General features: G+C 56.5%; 1 protein-coding gene across 1 annotated transcript; it reads left to right on the forward strand.

Annotated features, from left to right (window-relative positions):
- The first annotated feature begins 1,541 nt into the window (after window positions 1–1,541).
- On the forward strand, window positions 1,542–15,268 carry LOC308560580 (uncharacterized protein). The gene is made up of 4 exons (XM_081144611.1): window positions 1,542–1,893; window positions 13,917–14,121; window positions 14,203–14,428; window positions 15,012–15,268. Exons 1-4 carry the CDS (start codon window positions 1,838–1,840, stop codon window positions 15,029–15,031), a joined length of 507 nt encoding a protein of 168 aa, XP_081000737.1. The 5' UTR covers window positions 1,542–1,837; the 3' UTR covers window positions 15,032–15,268.
- Window positions 15,269–19,487: the final 4,219 nt, after the last annotated feature.

A 19,487-nucleotide genomic window follows, 5' to 3' on the forward strand; every position in this document is an offset into this window, starting at 1 on the left:
TACTGACACAAAAATGGCACAGAATCTGTGAAACAGAAAACAGGGGTTCCCTGGGTCAAGGTGGCAGCTGAGCTATGATTTCTTTTTTTTCTCCACCCAAAATGTGTTTTTATTGATTTCAGAGAGAGAGGAAGGGAGAGAGAGATGGAAACATCAATGAGAGAATCACTGATCGGCTGCCTCCTGCACCCCCCTACTGGGGATCGAGCCCGCAACCCGGGCACGTGCCCTGACCGGGAATCGAACTGGCAACCTCTTGGTACATAGGTTGATGCTCAACCGCTGAGCCACACCGGCTGGGCTGAGTCGAGAAGCAGGAGGGGACCTGACTTTGGGCCACAGGAGCGCGTGCCACCCCTGAGCATGGCAGACCCCCAGGGAGGAGGCAGGGTCGCCCGGCTGATGCCGTTGCTGTGGGAACCCGGCCGGGTGGGCTCCGTGAGCTGCCCTCTCCCGGGGCGAGTCTGGTCACACGGAACACACGGCAGGGACACGGGTCCCTCCACCCAAACCCATACAAGGCCTTGGGCCTGTGCTCTCTGACTCAGATCACGGGGATGTGGGGGGCTCACCTTCTCCAAGGAGGGGCAGGGACGAGAGGGAAAACAGGGAGCTATTTCGAGAGGTGTCGAAGGCCTGGACACTAAAATTAGACCCTTGGTTCCTAAAAAGACACTGGCGCCAACCGAGGCCTTGGAGAAGGGCTCTTCAGCGCGGAATGTGACCCCAGGAAGGGCTCCCGCGGGCCTGGACAGTGAGGTCAGCCTGCAGGCCAACGGGACCGCCCGGTGGCGGTGGTCCCAGCGCGGGTCCCCGGCCGCCCGGCCGCCGGCACAATCCCGGAGCTGGCTCCAGCCGCTCCTGCGCCACACACTCCTGGCACTGCCTGACCGCTCTGCTGTGCTGTTCCTCTTTTGACTGTCCCTTCGCCTCCCATGCTTTCTGCTCCATTCGAGGGGTGGGGGGTGTATGTGTGTTGGGGGGAGAGGGGGCCTCACAAGCAGCATCCACCTTGACGCCTGGTGCTCCCAGGGCGGGGCCTGGGGTGTTCCCAGTGAGGGGCCAGGTGTCCATGCCCACTTGGGCCTGGGCTTCTGCCCCTGTGCCCCAGGGTCGCTGAAGCCCCCTATCACTGGACTTTCTTTGTCTCCTCCTCAGTCCCTAAGCCTCACCCCAGCCCTCAGGGATGCGGCCCAGGGGAGCTGGGGGGGGTGCCAGAGCTCTCAGCCCCGGCTCTGAGCCGGCTCCTCTCCCCTCTCCCCTCCCCAACCCTGGCCTGGGGTCTAAGACTTTGCCATTTGCCTCTCCGCTTCCCCCAAGTTGTTTTTCAGAGCAGGGAGGGTGACAAATTAGATCTTGTCATTATAGCCGTTGAAATTCCTCTAACAACAGGTCATGGCCCTGGGGACAGGGTCTAGAAGGCCCCCCTGAGGTCCAGCCCTGCCTCCTCCCTGTCGCCCCACACCCCAGCTGCCCAGGCGTCTTCCGTTCTCCGACACGCCAAGTTCCTCTGACCGGGGGCTGCCCACCTCTTCGCCCAGCTGCGCCCATCACTCAACGCAGCGTCCCCTCCTCGGAGAGGCTGCCCAGGCTGACGCCGGGTTAAGTCCCCCCTCTGTGTCCGCAGGACCCTTTCCCTTTGCTCACACTCCCCATGCCCGTGTGCTCGCCCGGTTGGGGCGGGAGCTCCGGGTGAACCACCGCTGGCCGCTCACTGCCCCAACTCCAGTGCCTGGCACAAAGGAGGGGCTGGGAACACGCGGAGTCCCTGAGGTGGAGCCTGAGAGGGCAGAGCCCTGGTCACTGTGGGGCAACAGGGGCCTGGAGACCTGGGGAAATGGCTGTGCCCTTCTGCAGGTGGGCTGCCTGGGCAAAGAAGGCCTGGGCCACCAGGTAGGTAGGAGGGGAGTGGGAGGAGGGGGCACATCCGGAACAGGGTCCCTGGGCAGTGTCGTCTCCTCACTGGCTGCTGGCTGGCTCTCCTGACATGTGTGCCTGGCAGTCCTGGCTTCTGTCCATTGCCCGGTTTTTAACATCACCTACTTCATGCTCAAAAGCATCCTGGCTTGGACTTTATGTTACACGATTATGCTATTAAGTCAATATATGTTCGTATAGGATTATCTCTAAGATTATTTGGTAATTTTAGGGCTTTAGTGATTGAATAGCTTAAGAATTTAAGTCAAAGAGTAGAAATATGCAAAATACTGATGTGCAGTTAGGCAGCCGTGTGCGCCGGGTGTGGGTGTTTTACCCATGGAGCAGCTGCGAGCACTGGCCCGGTGTCCGGCTCAGAGGGGAGCGGAGCCGAGGTGCGGGGTTCTAGGTGGTGCACCCGGTTCAAAAGTTTGATTTCCTGTTTATTACTGTGAACATGTGTTACTTCTTTGCAAAAAATAAAATTATAGAAAACAAAGGGCCGGCCATCTGCCACCCCCTTCCCCTCGCCTGCGCGCCAGGTGTTTATTACACGGCTCGGGGCCTGCTCCTCTGTTACTTTCCTATTTTTATTTCTGGGTTTTGGTGGGAAACGTCGTGAGACCTGGCCTTTGCAATGAATAACGCAGTAATATAACAGAATATAACAGAAAAAGGGTTGGTCTTTCTCTCCTTCTCAACTACCAACTCCTCCAGGGCAGGGCCCTGTTGGGGCCCCAACAGAGTGCCAGGCTCACGGTCAGGGTGAGTAGATGTTTGCTGAGACCCAGGGCCTGGCGCAAGGCCAGCCTCACTCTCGGAAGCAGGAGGCCTGCGGGGTCGCTCGGGGCGCCTGTCCTTGGCTGCTCACCCATCTTTCCTGAGAGTTTCTCTAGGTCTCCTACCGGGATGGAAGCATGGTCCATCTTGGGACAGATGCTGGTGGCCTGGTGGCAATAGCTCCAGAGCGTGGTTAATGGTGCCCAGTTAACGGTGCCCGGGGTGGGGGGCAGGGTTTCGGGTTACCCTGTGCGACCGCAGCAGGGGGGGTACAGGTTATCCTGCACGTGGCCGCGGGGGGGGGGTGAGGGTGTGGGGGTTACAGGTTGTCCTGTGCGATGGCAGCTTAGGCTCTCATCGCGCTGGCAGCCCTGAAGCATCCCCGGAATGTGACGGGGCTGCTGACAGCACTTCACGCTCTGAGTTGTGACCACCCATGTGACTTCCTCAGGGATGCGAAGAAAAGTGTGTGCGTGGGCCCCAGCACCCCCATCCTGAGCCTCCCAGGTATCCTGAGCCCCAGCTCTGAGGAACAGGGCAGGGTGCTGAAAAATGTCAGAGGGGCCCCGGAGATGAAATTTAAGGGGACTTAAGACGAGTCATCATAACAGTAATAATCACAACGGCAGCTGGCTAGTGAGAGGCTGCAATGAGCCGAGAACGGTGCCGAGCAGCTACAGGGATCATCTCACTTGATCTTCATGAGTCCCATGGGGGGGAACACAATTGCTGTACCCGTTTTACAGACTGGGAAACCTGAGGCTGTGCTTTAGACCTCCAGAGCCACGTGGCCCAGGATCATTATTCCCTGGGGGTAAAAAGCATCCCACCACCCGGCCTGGGATGGTGCTTGCTTAGAGCGATTAAATGTGGGCTTTAGAGCATTATTTTAGGTGTTATGAGCAGCAACCAAATGAAGCTTCTGGAAGCTAAAGCCTTACTCCCAGGGACCTGTTACATGCAGGGTGGCCGCCCCCGAAGGAGTAATTGGAACATGGTCGGAGACTGGAATTGGACAGGCCTGGGCTCCACCCTGAGCCCACCCCTAGCAGCGATGTGACTGTATTTGTCTGCTAGGGTTGTTGTACTAAAGACCACAAACCGGGCAGCTTCAACAACAGAAATTTCTTGTCTCGCAGTCCTGGGGGCTAGAATTCCAAGACCACAGTGCCCAGGGTTGGCTCCTTCTGGACTGAGAGAGATAGTCTGCGGCCCCTTTGTGGCTCCCGGCGGCTCACCGGCAATCTTTGGGGTCCTTGGCTTGTGGACCCATCACCCTAATCTCTGCCTTCTTGTTCAAATGTGTGCACACTTCTGTGTCCAAATTCCCCGGTCATTAAGGACACCAATCCTATCGGAATGGGACCCACCCTAATGACCTCACTTAAGTTTGACCACCTCTGTAAAGACCCGATCTCCAAACAGGCTAATTCTTTTTTCTCCCTTTTTCTTTTTGATTCCTGACCCGAGGATACTTTTTCCATTGATTTTTTTTTAGAGAGAGTGGAAGGGAGGGGGAGAGAGAGAAACATCAATATGAGAGAGACACATCCAGAGGCCGCCTCCTGCACACGCCCCGACTAGGGCCGGGGATGGAGCCTGCCACCGGGGTGCGTGCCCTTGACAGGAATTGAACCCAAGACCCTTCAGTCCGCAGGCTGACACTCTAACCACTGAGGCGAACCGGCCAGGGCCAAATAAGCTAATTCTGAGGTTCTGGGGGTTGGGGCTTCAACATGACCATAACAGTGCCCCTGGGTGAGTCCGTTAATAGCTCTGGGCCTCAGTTTTCCTGTCTGTAAAGTGGAGTTTGTAATAACCACTCCCTTCGAAGTTGCGTGTAGAGACACTATGCGGAAGAAACCCGCTTGGCACAGCGCCCAGCTTGTGTAATCCCCTCTCGGAGAACAGCTACTATTTCCTACGACATTCCCAGGATGAGAGGCTGCAGGGTCAGGAGGGCCCTGCATTTGGTGCCTGCAGGCAGGGCGGGGCAGGGCCTGGCTGGGCCGCGGGGAGCCAGCCTGGGAGATGCTGGGGAGTCTGGCCTCTCCTAGCCATTTGGTCCCCGAGGGAGGGCTTAGCCTTGGCTTCTGCATCCCTGGGCGAGGCATCCGGAGGCCCCATTCCCGTGTCCTCCAGCTCACAGTTCCTTACCCTCTGCAACACCGACATACGGGGCCGGATAATTCTCTGTTGCGGGGCGTCCTGTGCAGTGTAGGATGTTTAACAGTATCCCTGGCCTCCACCCGCCAGCTGCAGGTAGCACCCCCTCCCTAATTATGACAACCAGTAATGCCTCAGACAGTGCCAAGCATCTCCCAGGGGTCAAGGTCACACCCTGGGCTGGCTGGGGGGCTAGGAAGGGCCGGGATGCTGTGAGTTTCGTGTGCCCCACGTGGAGGAATCTGGAAATAGCAGCCTGAACGGCACTTGGCCCCACTCCACATCCTGCGTGAATTGTCCTCCATCCTGCTGCTGCAAGCCTGGCCCTCAGGGGTCATCTCAAGGTGACTGTGGCCCCACCTAGGCACAGTGGCCAGGGCTTGGCTGTAAACAGTCAGCAGGAAACACAGGCCAGGGGTGGGCTCTGGGTGGCCCGGCCGGGAGCAAGTGTGGACATGGTGCTGACAGGCCCGGCTTATCAGGCCCAGAGCCCCAGGCCCCAGACAAACAGGTTGTGAGGATTTATCAGCAGCGAGAGTTTGCGACAGGCCTGCTGGCAGAGGGTGCTGACAGCCAGGAGTTAGGCGGGCACAGCTTCTGCCCGGTGCCTCCGGTTTCCAGCGCAGGGACATTTGAGGAGAGGAGAGGATGGCAGAGACAAGGAGAGAGAGAAAGATGGGCCAAGGGGCTTGCTTTCCCCCCCTTCTTTCCTTCAAAGATTTAAAAATGTGTTTACAATTCCAAAGCTGATGCCTGCTTACTGCAAATGATTTGAAAAGGGGGTAGGAAATCTTGGGGTGCATCAGAGGGAGAAGGGAGGAGGTGAGTGAGAGAAAAGGCGGGTGGGCGGACACACCAGGAACAAAATCCGAACCCTTCCCACCTACGGCCACCCTAACCTAGCTCCGCAGCTCCCCTCCCAGCCTTGCCATGGCCCAAACCTGCTCCCTAAAGACAGCGGAGCTCTCCTAGTTCTGGAGGCCAGAGCCCAAACTCAATATCGCTGGGCTAGATCAGGGTGTGTGTGGCTGGGGGCAGGGGACACACTCCCTGGGAGGTTCTGGGGAGAAGCCTGGTGCCCTCCAGCTCCTGGTGGCTGCACCCCTCCACCCTCTGTCTGTCTGCCTGGTCACGGAGCCGTCTCAGCTCTGCGTGTGTCAAATCTCCCTCTGCACCCCTCTTATGAGGATACCTGTGATGGCACTGAGGGCCACCTGGACCGTCCAGGATACTCTCCCCGTCTCAGGTTCCTTCACTCAGTCACATCTGTGAAGTCCTTTTGGTAAGGTGACATTCGCAGGGGGCAGGGATAGGATGTGGGCTTCTTTTGGGGGCTGTGAATTAGCCTTTCTCTCCCTCCCTGCTCCAGCCCTTTGGTCCCAGCCCCTCCGTCTGCCTCGGGATCACTGTCCCCTGGAATCTTGGCTCCTCCGCATTCTTCAAGCCTTAATGTCACATCCTTGGAGAGAACTTCTCCAGTTGCCCTCTATGGCCGGCACATAGTAGGCGCTCAATGCAAAAGAGAATGGGAGAGGAAGAGACACCCCATCCTGAGCCCCTAACAGCCCTAAGCGGGGAGCTGGGCCTCTTGAGCTCTGGAACATTCCCTGAGTCCTCCCTGGCTTTGTTCTGAGCAGAGGCTCGGCTGACAGCCCCCAGCCCCCAGCCTCTCCAGACACCAGTAATGCCGGGTCCAGGCTGGGCAGACCCTGAGGTTTGTGTGTGTACTGGCCTTGGTCTTAGGGGACAGGGCCTAGGCCTTTCCCCGACCAAAGCCCCTGGAATGAGTGTCCACAGAGCAGGGTGGGGTGGGGAGGGGCTACACACATGCCCACCCAGGCCCACTCTAGGCCCCAGGCTGCAAAGCTCACTGAAAGGGGCTGCATCTCAGGGCCCAGCACAGCAGGGCCTGAGGACTGAGCAGTGGGGTGGGTGCCACCACCGTCGCGGGCACCGCCGCTTGTGTGCCAGGGGCTTTGGGCAAGGCACGTGGCCTTTCTGTGACGCGGTGTCACAAATGTAAACGTCGATGAGCCAGATGTCGCCATGAGGGAGACGATAGACTTCAGGGCTCGGAAGCGTCCGTGGCACGTGGGACGTGCTCGGAGACACCCCGTGTTTGCAGGGCCCTTAGAAACCTCCGGTGAGTGTCTGAGCACAGGAAGGAAGTGTCAACATAAGAAACGGCCAAAGCCCTAGAGAATTTTTATGAGTTTATTTGAGCCAAACAGACGACAATTGCCGGAAAGCAAAATCTCGCTGGATTGAGAAAATGCTCCGGAGAGGGGCAGTTTTACAGCTTATTTTACACATTAGATTCAAAGCAGGAGCCGTAAAGGGGGTAACAGGAAATCATTGGCAGTGGATTTGGGAGGCGGGAGAAAGCAAAGCGGGAGGCCTCTGGGTTTGGATAGAGTAAAACGGAGCCCGGCCAATTTGGCTCAGTGGCTGAGCGTTGACCCATGAGCCTGGAGATCAGGTTTGATTCCCTATCAGGGCACATGCCCGGCTTGCGGGCTCGATGCCCAGTACGGGGCGTGCAGGACGCAGCGGATCAATGACTCTCATCATTGGTGTGTGTCTCTCTCTCCCTCTCCCTTCCTCTTTCTGAAATCAATAAAAACATTTTTATTTTTTTTTTAAAGAGTAAAACAGAGAGACACATATTTCTTTTACATTGCTGGGTACAGGACAGTTAGCAATGAACACTTTCGGCCCACAGAGATAGTGTCCGGGAACAAGATAAGGGGGGAGGGGCTCTGTGGTCTCTGCTCTAGTAGGAGGTTGTGCCCTGAGGGGTCTGGAAAAGGGGGGTCACTCTGACAGTTCAAAGGTATGTTATCTTAGATGCAAAAGATAATAGACGGGCTCGCTTAAGGTCAAGATTGACCTTTGTCAAGGAAGCTACAGGCCCAGGATGTGACTATCACCATGACTGGCTTTCAGTTAGGAATTTTTATCTTCAGACCATCCTACGCGGTTACTTTCCCTCTGCGTTTGCAGGGCCCGCCACGCTGGCCTCCCCTGAGCTTGTTGGGTTCAGTAGGTGGCCCCTTTTCATCCACAGAGGGAAGGAGGGAGGCAAGAAGCTGGCTGTGTAACCAGGACCAATGGCTTCACCTCTCTGGGCCTCAGGTTCATTTTCTGTTTAAAGGAGGTGGTTGGAAACGGATGATTATAAAAGTCCCCTCCATTCATTCCTGTTTGCTTTTGAGGCTGAGAGCAGCTGAGCTGTGACAGGGGCTAAACTCAGGGGACAGGAGACTTAAAACTCACCCAGGCAGAGGGCCTGTTAGATGCCCCGTGTCCCATTGTTTCTGAGTTGTCTAGCAACCTGTAAACCACCCATTCTCACTTCTGAAATCTAATACTCCATCCCCGCTTTCTCCTTTGTCCAAAAATGTCTTATATATCCAGCGTTGCCTCATTGTCTTTGACATTTTCATGCTTATGTGAATTCCCCATGAGCATGCATTAAAATTCTGTTTTCTCCTGTTAATTGGTCTGTTGATATGATTATTAGCCCAGCTAGAAGAACTTAAATGGTAGGAGGAAAAGTATTAATATTTTTTTAGTTCCCACATAACCCAAAACTCACTGGCTTAGAACAACAACAGTGTAGTCTCTCTGATGATTTCTGTGGGTCAGGAGTTTGGGCAGGTTTGTGGGGTTTCTGGCTCTGGGTCTTTTTTCATGCCATTGCAGTCAGCTGGCGGCTGGAGCTGGGGCAGGTGGGGGCTGGCCAGCCATTTCTCTCGTCATATGTCCTCAGGGCATCTCTGGGTGGGCTAGTTGGGCTTCCTCACAGCATGGTGGCCTCAGGGCAGTGGGACTGCTTCCGAGGCTGCTCAGGGCTCCAATGCAAACGTTCTGGCGAGTAAAGCTGAAGTTACTTCCTGAGAAGTCATCAGGAAGCGTTACTTCCACCACAGTCACAAGCTCCTCCAGATCCAAGAGAAGGGAACCGTATCCACTTTTCTTTTTAAAAAAATATATTTTGCCCGGCCGGGCGTGGCTCAGCGGTTGAGCGTCGACCTAGGATCTAGGCAATTGGGGTTCGATTCCCGGTCAGGGCACATGCCTGGGTTACGGGCTCGATCAATGACTCTCTCATCATTGCTGTTTCTCTCTCTCTCTCTCCCTCTCCTTTCCTCTCTCTGAAATCAATAAAGATATATTTTAAAAAATTAAATTGATTTCAGAGAGCAAGGAAAGGTGAGAGAGAGAGAAACAGCAATGATGAGAGAGTCATGGATCGGCTGCCTCCTGCACGACCCCCTGCTGGGGATCGAGCCCGCAACCCGGGCGTGTGCCCTGACCGGGAATCGAACCACCATCTTCTGGATCCTAGGTCGATGCTCAACCACTGAGCCTCGCTGCCCAGGCCGTATCCACTTTTTGATGGGAGGAGATTCAAAGATCCATTTCAAGAAGAGCATGCTGGCTGGGAGATCTTGCAGCCGTTTTCGGAGGTTCAATCTGCCACAGCTAGTAAGAGGCGGGGCTGAAATTCGAACCCGGGAAGGCTGACTCCAGGGCCCCAGCTCTGCCTCGCTGCACAGTGTTGCCCCATTAAGGACCCAGGACCCCTGTCCAAAGACCTTTTGCAAATAGAAGATGGCTGCATTCTTCTCTGTGGCAAAAGCACCGCAGACCGGGTGGCTTAAAACAACAGAAGTTGATTCTCTCGTAGTTCTGGAAGCTGGAAGCCTGAGATCAAGGTGTCGGCGGGGCCGTGCTCTCTCTGAAGGCCCTCGGGAAGGAGGCTGCCTTGTCTCTTCCAGCTTTCGGTGGTTGCCTGAGGTCCTCGGTGTCCCTTGGCCTATAGACACATCACTTCCACCTCTGCCTCTGTGTTGTATTTTTTAAAAATTTTTAAATGTGTTTTTATTAATTTCAGAGAGAGGAAGGGAAAGGGAGAGAGAGATAGAGGCGCCGATAAGGGAGAAACATCCGTCGGTTGCCTCCTGCATGCCCCCTACTGGGAGATCGAGCCCGAAACCCTGAAGCCCATGTGCTCAGGCCCGGAATTGAACTGGCGACCTCTTGGTGCATGGGGGCGACGCTCAACCAGCTGAGCCACACCGGCCTGGCTGCCTCTGTTTCTGCGTGGCTTTCCCCGTCTGTTCTGTGGCTCTCCTTTTCTTATAAGAACAATCATATTGGATTCAGGGCCCACCCTAATCCAGTCTGACTCATATTAATTAATTACATCTGTAAAGATCTTATTTCCTAATAAGGTCACTTTCTGAGGTTCTGGGTGGCCATGAATTTGGGGGAACATTGTTCAACCCAGTATAATGCCCCTTTCTGATTTCCCTGTCACACCTGGTGACATTCTTAGTCCCTCACACTGTTCCACGCAGCTTTTTAAATGGAGGAAACCCAGCTCCAGGTCTCCAACCATGTTCAGGAGGTTGTAGCTAGCCACGGAGGGCCTGGGACTGTGAGCCTGCACCGGGGACTCCCGTCAGGGGACAAGAGTCAGCCAGAGGGCCTCTGGTGCCTTGCCAATGCCTCCCCCATTTCCGGTGGCGGGGCTGTCACAGGGCCTGCTCCCTGCACACCCGGCCCTGCTCCTGTCTGACCCTCCCCAAGCACGGAGTGTCCCCTCCTCGAACAGCTCTATTAATATCCCTCATGTGGACATTCTGGGACAGCCATTCATGCTCTCATCCTCGTGTGTGACCCCAGCTCCAAGCCATTCATGAATGTGACCCCCCCAGGTTTGGCTGGCTCCCCGCTCTGCCCTGTGCCCTTCCTCTGTTCTCGGCTCCTTCCCTCCCTCCCCTTCCAGAGTGTCTGCAGGACCTAAGCCAGCGAGTGCCTGTTCTTCTCAATGACCCCTCACGCTAGGGGCTGCTGCATTCAGGTCATCCTCTAAAGCAGGGGTGGGGAACCGTTTTTCTGCCATTTGGATCTTTATAACATCATTTTGCGGGCCATACGAAATTGTCAACTTAAAAATTAGCCTGGCCCTAGCCAGTCTGGCTCAGCGGTTAGAGCGTCGGCCCACAGACTAAAGGGTCCCGGGTTCGATTGTGGCCAAGGGCACGTGCCTCGGTTGCAGGCTCGATTCCCTGGCCTCGTCGGCATTTGTGCGGGAGGCGGCCAATCCATGTGTCTCTCCCCCTTCCACTCTCTGAGAAGCAATGGAAAAAATATCCTCAGGTGAGGGTTAAGTTAAAAAAAAATTTAGCTGCTGTAGTTGGTGAAACAGTTCATGAGCTCAGCCCTGCTGCGATGGCGGGGACTGCTGCTCTTTGGCGAGGCGAGTCCGTGGGCTGCTGGGGATGACGCTGCGCCTCGCAGCTGCTTTTCCAGGTTGGCGTCGGTCAGTCTGAGCGCCGTCGACTCTTCGCGACGGTAGGTTTTGGAAAGAACTGCTCGTAGCAGTAAGTTGTTCCGAACGCAGAGGCTTATTTGGACGCGTGTCTCCTGGAAGGGGGAGGCCCACGGCTGCTGTAAGGCCTGTGAACTCAGGCCTCGGCTTTCAGCCCCTGACCGCTCGGCCGCGGGAGGATTTCGCGTTGCGGGTTAGCAGCCCATGGGCTGGGCCCACCCGGCCGTGCAGCAAAGATGTTCAGTTCCACCTGTTTACCTTTCCCGCCCCGGCATCTTCCCTGCGATGCCTCCGTTAGGTTCGCCCGTTCAGCAGCGTATTCTAGTGTCGGGGGGCTTTTGTCCTTCCAGGCGGGGAAAGGCCCCGTGGCGTTGCTTCCGAGCTGCGCTTTCCGCAGCCTTAATTTAGCTTCAGATGATTTCACGTTTGGAAGCAGGGAGCTGAGAGGCTGGTGGGGGCCCTGCCGCTTGACGTTCAGCTCTGAGAGGTACTTGGTGACGTCCGCCGTGATGCTAGATCCCAAGCCACTTGCTGTCACCGAGTTCCCCGACGGGTTTTCCCTCCATCTCTATGAACGGCCCGACTTCACCCCGCAGTTCCCGAAACCTCAGGAGCATGTTCCCGCGACTCAGCCACCGCACTTCACCGTGATAAACAAGGTCACCGTACTGAGCCCTGCACGCGACGGCTCTTTCACAGATGCCCCCCGCTGTTCCCAGGTGTTCCCATTATCCTGACCTTTGTGACCAAAGACTGTTGGGAGGGTAACGCGTTATCACAGAGCCCCGTGAGCACGCACATAGCCTCTCATTCAGCCTCATTCTTGGGCTTTTATTGTTAGTAAAAGATCTAAAACCACGGTTCTCAACCGAGCGCGATTTTGTCTCCCATGTGGCAGGCAGTTGGACAGACACGAGCAGAGACGGGCCAGGTACAGAAGGTCATCAGGGCAGAAACTCCCAGGGGCCTCCCAAATAGGCAACTGTAGGGTGGGACCTCGCCCCAGGGCGGCCTTTCCTCCCCTAGCATATTCCTGGTCACATTGCTCGGACCCCATGTCCTTTCCTCCCTAGAGATAACGTCTAGGCCTCAGTTATATTTCAGCTCCAGGTCCAGGTCCAGAAAACAACAGCAAAACCAGGCCAGCAGCCCCATGGCTGGCCTCAGACGGGCTGCACTGGACAAGGACCCCCTGTGCTGGCGCCCACCAGTCAACCAGCGGAGACCGCGGGCAGCCTGCCTATTCTTTCTGCGGCGTGTGGTGTGTGCGAACGAACGCCTCTGAGCTCGGTTTCCTCATCTGAAAATTGCGGAACAGGGACAGTATTTTTCTCACTCCGTTTCTGGCAGATGCTTTTTTTTTTTTTTTTTGAGGCAAGATTTGTTTAGAAGTCACGGCTTCTGCCCTTGACGGCCCTTTCTCCGCCTGTGTCATGACCCACCTCCCCTCCTGGGCAACCCTGCCCCTCGTCCGACTGCGCGTTAGCACGAGCTCCCTGGAAGGGGCGGTGACACGGGTCACGCATGCTGTCGGGGGGATTTAACCCGCTGCGCCTCTTCCCGGGGCCGTTGTTCTTTGGAGCCTCCCCTGTAATCACAGATGAGGGGTCCGGACCATCTGCTAATGGGAATGAGATCACGGATGAGCAGATGAGGGCACCCCTCACCCCCCACATCCCATCACATAGATAACCATCGCCCGGCTATGCCTGCCTTTCCCGTTACGCGCTGGCTTGGTGACGGAGAGGAGGTGTTGGCACCTGGAGGAGATGCGATAGAAGGCATTTCTGAATGACTTCATCTCTAGGCCTTGCCTCTCAAAATTCCAGCCAAATCAGCTCTCCCCTTTAAGGGTTGGAAGCAGGGTCAGCATTCCAGAAGTTCCTTGTCATACCCAGGCTTTTAATCAGGTGACGTTGGAGAATCAGCATCCTGGGGCAGGGGGTTGTGGGAGGCGCAGGAGGGGTCCCACGCTTGTCTTTCTGGCTGGACCAGCGTTGCTGGGGCAGGACCTCTTGCCTTGAGTTCGCTCAGGGAGATCAGAACCACGGACAGCGACCAGGGCCCGGGGGAGACCCACTGGCGCCTGCGGGAGGACACCCTGCGGTGGTGGGGTGTCCCCTGGGGCTGTTCTGCCTCTGAGTCACCCAGTGCACCCTGCGCTTGCGTAGGGCCTCCGTGGGCTGGGGTTCCCCCTTCCTTCTCCAGGAATGGTTGGGGGTGAGGGGGATCCCCGCTAAGGTCCTGGGGTTTTTGCAGGAAAGGAGAAAGTGGGAGGTGAGGGAGCTGTTGGTACATGTGTGTCCCCGCCCCCCCAACACACACACCCTGCTCCTCGAGCTCCTGTCCCCGGCCAGGCTCATTTCTATACAAGGCCTGCTCTCCCCAGCCCCCCCCCCCCCCCGCGAGTACTGGTTGCAGGAGCTGAGGGGTGCATTCCCCTGCCCTGAACTCAGCGGGTGGGGATGTGGCTGATAAATCTGAGATAACTCTGGAGGGCAGGGCCTGCGGGCACCCGGGCTCAGGATAAAAGGCCGTGGGTGCCAGGCCCCAGGAGAGTGCCCTTGGACCAGGAGGAGGTGAGACGTGACCCCAGACACAGCAGCAGCTGTAGCAGCAGCCTCCGCCCGCCTCTCCAGCAACATGGACCCGCAGACAGGGCTGTCCCGAGTGCTCTTGTTCCTTCTGTTCTTGTACCTGTCCCCGCTAGGAGGTCGTTCGCACCCACCGGCTGGCTCTGGCCCCAGATCAGGCTCGGATCATCACGAACAGGTGAGCAGTGCAGGAACCACATAAACGCGTCAGGTCTGGACACCAGGCAGCCGCAATGCACAGGTCTCCACCTACTGTCAGAAGAGGCCCCCTTGAGAATCAGCAAGCGGCGAGGCTGGGAGCCAGGACCCTGTACCCAAGCAGTCAGTTCACTTGGGCGCTATGAAGGATGGTTGGGCTCAGGTGAGGGTTCCTGAGGCTCAAGCTATTTCCACCCATTGCAGGGCCTTCCTCAGGGCGTGCTTTCGAAGCAGCAGAGTGAGCAGACGGACCCGAAGCACCTTCAGCAAAGATTCAATTCCACAGAAGGCCAGGAGGCCATGGAGGCAGATCCTGCTGCTGACCCTAAGGCCACTGGCCCTGGACAAAAGCCCAAGGAGAAAACTGATTCGGGCTGCATCGCGGGGAAGAGAGACCAGATGGGCGCCCACAGTGGCCCGGACTGCAAGGGTGAGATCCCTCCCTGCCACCCAGGCCACTCCCACCCCCATTCCCCTCGGTTCTGCCACTACAGTCAGTTCTGGGGTTGTTGTCTCCGGGGACCACACTCTGAGAAAGGGACACCTGGACATCCCTACCTCTTGCTGACAGTCCTCAGGGCCAAGGAGTGGCTTTCTGGGAATAGTCACTGTGGACACCACTCATTACCAAACCCACGAGACCCGCCCGCCTTCTCTCCACCACCTGCATCTGTGATGAAGAACGCAGAGTTGCTTTAGGGTGGAACTCAGTCATGTCTGGTAGCCCCCCCTTGGACTAGAAAGAGCCCTAAATACTTACCTCCTGGTTTCCCTTCGACTGTCTATAGCTGCAGAGACAGGGGGCGGGATCCCCAGGGCCGCCACTATCCCATGTACAGATGAGGAAACTGAGGCTCAAAGAGATGGATTATTCCAAAGCTTCAGATATTCAGATCAGCCGAGGATGGGGGTCGGGGTGGCGGTGGCAAGGATGGCGCACAGTGAGAGGAAGCTCAGGTCCTGCCTCAGTCTCCCACCCTGACACCATCATCACCCTCTCTCTCCTCCCACAGTGCCGGGGAAGAAGCGATAGGAGGGAGTCCTGGCGGCAGAGACCTACGGCCGGTTCGCCACCCACCCCCTGGATGCCTTTGGAGCAAATCTTCTTTATTATTTTTTAATTTATTTGATTGTTTTATCTAAGACGGATCTTAACTTTGATCACACATTTTTCATAATGGGAGAAAGTCAGCATTAAATCTTTCTTTGGGGGAACTGATTTGTCTCAGTGCATTCAAAATAATTCATCATTTAAAAATAAAAACACCAAACAAAACCACAACCCCAAATTTTGTGTTTTCTTGGAGGTCTCAAAGGTGTCTTAATGGTAGGGTGGGGACAATGACTCCCGGGCTGGTCAAACAATGGGGGCGGGGGGGACTTTCTCTTCTTTAAGGGTTTTCATGCCCTGAAATGTCTAGAAATACCTCAAGCAATCGAGACACTTCCCAGAAGCTGCTTTTCAAGGCTCGGTGGTCGCTTTCTGCAAGCAGACCGGGTCCGAGTCTTTGCCCCACTAGTCTTTCCTCTGCCTTCAATTCCGTCAGAGGCACTCTCCCTGGTGTTGGCTGTTTCCAGAAGGTCTAACTGAGCTGAAATCTTCGAGACTGGGGCAGAGTGAGCGAGTGAGTGAGCACATGGGCGCACACACAAATGCCAAGACACCCTGGCTCATGGGCACTCTTGAATGAGGGTGAGCCCTCCTCCCTGCTCCAAACCTCAGCTTCAAGCCTTCAATTCCTGATGTCATCTGAAAGGAGCCTTCAAAACCCAGAATTTTAAAGGATTTTCATTTCCGAAACCCACCGGCTTAGAAGCGTCGGGCAAGAGTGTGGAGAACGGCTGACCCTGGAGGCTGGTCAGGACTCGGGCAGGAGCGAGGCTGTGCCCTGCAGACCCCGAGGGACCTGGGCTGGGCAGAGGCAGAGCCGTGCCTGGAGCAGGGGCCCCGTCCATCGCGTGGGCCGACACGCTGGCCCGAGCAGAGCTCCGCTCGCGTGCGACGTGTCCTGCCAGAGGCTGGCAGATGCCATCAGCCGGGCCGCGGGCAGGGGCCAGCTTCCGTGTACACCGGGGGCAGCTGTCACAACAGAGAACCCCCAAGATGTTCTGGGCGCAGCAAAGCAGCATGTGCTGAGAAAGCTTGCCAAGGGATTGTTCCTGACATTTTCAGCTAGCCGAGTTTCCTTGAAGAATTGCTACCTTGATGGATGTGATAAAGGCGCTGAGCTTGCTTGGGGCCCCTGTCTCTCCATCCGAGGGCAGGGTGCCCCCCGGCCCAGCTTTAACTGTCCTCCCTGTCTCTGTGCATTTCTTAACCTCCCGTCGCTCCCTCTCAGGATCCCCCACCTCCCCGCGCAGATCACCAGGCAGCCCCTGAGCGGGAGCTCAGCACACAGAGGCGGAGCCGGCCCGGGAAGCGCGTCCGTTGGGCACAGAGCTTAGGTCGGGGGCGCGAGAGAATGAACCGGGCGTCAGACACGGGCCCGCTAGTCCCCGAGAAAGAAATCCCTGTGTACCAATTTTAAACGCGAAGCTTAAAGCTAGGGGATGCCCTGTTAAGAAACAGCAGCTGGCCGATTTTTTAGATTATGTGCAGGGAACTTGCCCTCGGTTCTCAGAGGAGGGGCCTGTCGATTTAGGGACCTGGGAAAAGACCGGTCCGCAGTTGAGGGACCCGTACGCTACTGAAGGGCCTCAAAAGTTGCCGGTCACGACGTTTTCCCTGCGGGGGGCCGATTCGGGATTCGCTTGACCCAGAGCAGGAGGTGGAAGGGCTGTGGAGTCAGTGCGCCGCAGACAAGCCGAAAGCAGACTGTAGACGGATACGAGGGGCTCGCGGCTCGTGCCCGGAGCGCAGGGGCTGTGCCCCCCCAGCGCCGCCACCGGTAGCTGGGGGGGGTCCCCAACGAGCCGCTCCCGCCCCATATTTGAGCGTGAGCTAGAGTATGAGGCACATGAGACCAACGCCAGTAGTGTGGCAAAAAGGAAAGTCACGGCAGGGAAGCCGGCAAGCTCTGCGCAGGCTGGAGACGGGGGGCCAATGGCCCCCGACAGGAGAAAAGCTATAAGCGCTCAATTAGTTCTCGAGCAGCTGCAGGCGGGTCCTATGGAGCCCACCTTTAGTCCTTGGAATACTCCTATTTTTGCAATCAAGAAGAAATCAGGAAAGTGGAGGCTGCTGCAGGATCGCAGAGCAGTTACCAAAACCATGGAACTTGTGGGCCCTTTGCAGCCTGGATTGCCGTCACCACTGGTCCTATCATTTGCTTATTTTAGATTTAAAAGATTGGTTTTTTTTACAATTCCCCTGCATCCAGAAGATCGCAAGCGTTTTGCTTTGAGGATTCCCTCGCCTAACTTCCAAGCTTCCCACGCTTGGAAAGCGCTTCCCCCAGGCCTGGCTAACGGCCCTACGCTATGTCAGCATGTAGTGGACAGGGCCGGACGCCCGGCCCGACGGCAGCATCCCCGAGCTTATATCATTCATTCTATGGATGATATTCTCTTAGCTCATCAAGATCAGGCAACTTTAAAGGAAGCCTCCCTGACGTCCGGCTGTCCTTGCCGGGGTGGGGACTACGGATCGCCCCCGAGAAGGTGCGGAAGGCCGCTCCTGTTCAACACTTGGGTGGTCTTATCGAAGGACGCACCGTTCGTCCTCAGCGGACACCTTGTCTACTCTAAATGATTTTCAAAAATTACTTGGGGACATCAACCGGTTGTGTCCGGCTCTAAAATTAACGACCGGAGCATTGTCGCCCCTCTTTGACGTCCTCCGAGGGGACCCTTCTCCTACCCCTTCCCGGCAGCTGACTCCGCAGGCACGGGGAACGTTAACGTCGGTAGGGGTGCTAGTCGGCGCTCCCAGCTCCCTAGACTCGATCCTGCTGAGCCCATTTCTATTTTAATTTTTCCCACGCAACCTACGCCAGCTGGTGTGCTCCGGCAAGAGGCGGGGATCTCAGAATGGCTGCATCTGTCTCACTCCCCTTCTAAAGTGCCTACCCCCTCCCACGACCTGGCCGCTCAGTTAATAGCCAAAGGCCGCCGTCGATTACGGCAACTCATAGCTCAGGAGCCGGCTACCTGTCGCGGTGCCTTTCACACTGTCCCAGCGTTCCTGGCCGCGGCAGAATTCTACAGGCTGGCAGGTGGCCCTGGCCAGCGTTCCAGGCTCCAGCGACAGTCCCTATCCAGCCGACAGGCTCCTGCAGTTTGCCTCTGTTACTTCATCTGTATTTCCACAGGCAATGCAAGCTCAGCCCACTCCGCAGGCTATCGCCGTCTTTTCTGATGGCTCGAGTTCTGGCCGAGCCGGGTACTCGCGTGCCCGGGGCTCCAAAGTGGAACAGGCCCTCCATTCCTCTGCACAGCATGCAGAAATTCAGGCTCTTATTTGGGCTCTTATGCGATTTTCAGCCGGACCTCTTAATATTTATAGTGACAGTTCAGACACTGCTGGAGTCGCACAATCGATTGAAACGGCGACCGTAGGTCACACAAATTCTGGGGCGTTGTTCCATCTCTTTACTGCTTTACAAAGGACAGCGCAGTGCCGTCCACATGCCTGTTTTATTGGCCATATCTGAGCCCGTTCTGGGTTGCCCGGTCCTCTGGCCACAGGGAATCAAAAAATAGATCATGTGGTCACTCACGCGAACGCCCCCTCTGCTCCTGCAAAGGCTTCCCCTGCGCTGCATCACCAGAGCGCCTCCGGCCCCCGCCGGGATTGTCATCTCACCCGGGAACAGGCTCGGGGGATCGTAAGGCGATGCTCTCAATGTCCCAGTCCCATTCCGGCCTGGCCGTCCGGGGTGAATCCTCGGGGTCTCAAACCCAACCAAACCCGGCAGATGGATGTTACGCACGTCCCTGAACTGGGCCGACAGACAACGCGGGGTCCACGTTCGTGTGGGCACCTTCTCCAGATTTATGTTCGCAGCTGGTCAAACTGGTGGAAATGTCAGCAAGGTTACGACGCGTTGCCTAGATGCTTTTGTGGTCCTAGGGAAACCCCTAGAAATAAAAGCCGACCACGGACCCGCCTATACCAGCTCCTCTTTCCAACAGTTTTGCATCCAGTATGGCACGGTCCGTAAAACGGGCGTCCCGCACAGTGCTCAAGGGCAAGCTGTCGCGGAAAGCACAAACAAAACTTTAAAAACTCAATTATTAGAAAGGGGAAGACGGGTGTCGTACTCCACAAAACCAACTAAATCAATCCCTTTATGCTTTAAGTTTTTTGAATTGTGACGAGCAGAGCGACGTCAGGCCGGCTTCCCGCAGGGGCCTGCGGGGCGAACACGGTGGAAGGATTTGCCAACAGGAAGCCGGAGGGGGCCTGACCCGGGACTAACGCGGGGGGTGAGGTCCTGTTTGTGTTTTCCCAGGAGACGCCGATAATCCAGATAATCCCGTCTGGGTGCCGCAGCGAGTGGTGCGGGAGGACCATGGAGGGTGATGACTTCGAGCCCGGCTTCAAGAGA

Source organism: Miniopterus schreibersii (genome assembly GCF_964146895.1).
Source record: "Miniopterus schreibersii genome assembly, chromosome: 8".
Taxonomy (NCBI): Eukaryota; Metazoa; Chordata; class Mammalia; order Chiroptera; family Miniopteridae; genus Miniopterus; species Miniopterus schreibersii.

Coding starts and splice junctions, on each gene's coding strand:
- LOC308560580 (XM_081144611.1), top strand. CDS start 1,838: ATGGCTGTGCCCTTCTGCAGGTGGGCTGCCTGGGCAAAGAAGGCCTGG. Junction 1,894..13,916: donor AAGAAGGCCTGGGCCACCAG/GTAGGTAGGAGG, acceptor TGTCCCCGCTAG/GAGGTCGTTCGCACCCACCG. Junction 14,429..15,011: donor CAGTGGCCCGGACTGCAAGG/GTGAGATCCCTC, acceptor CTCCTCCCACAG/TGCCGGGGAAGAAGCGATAG.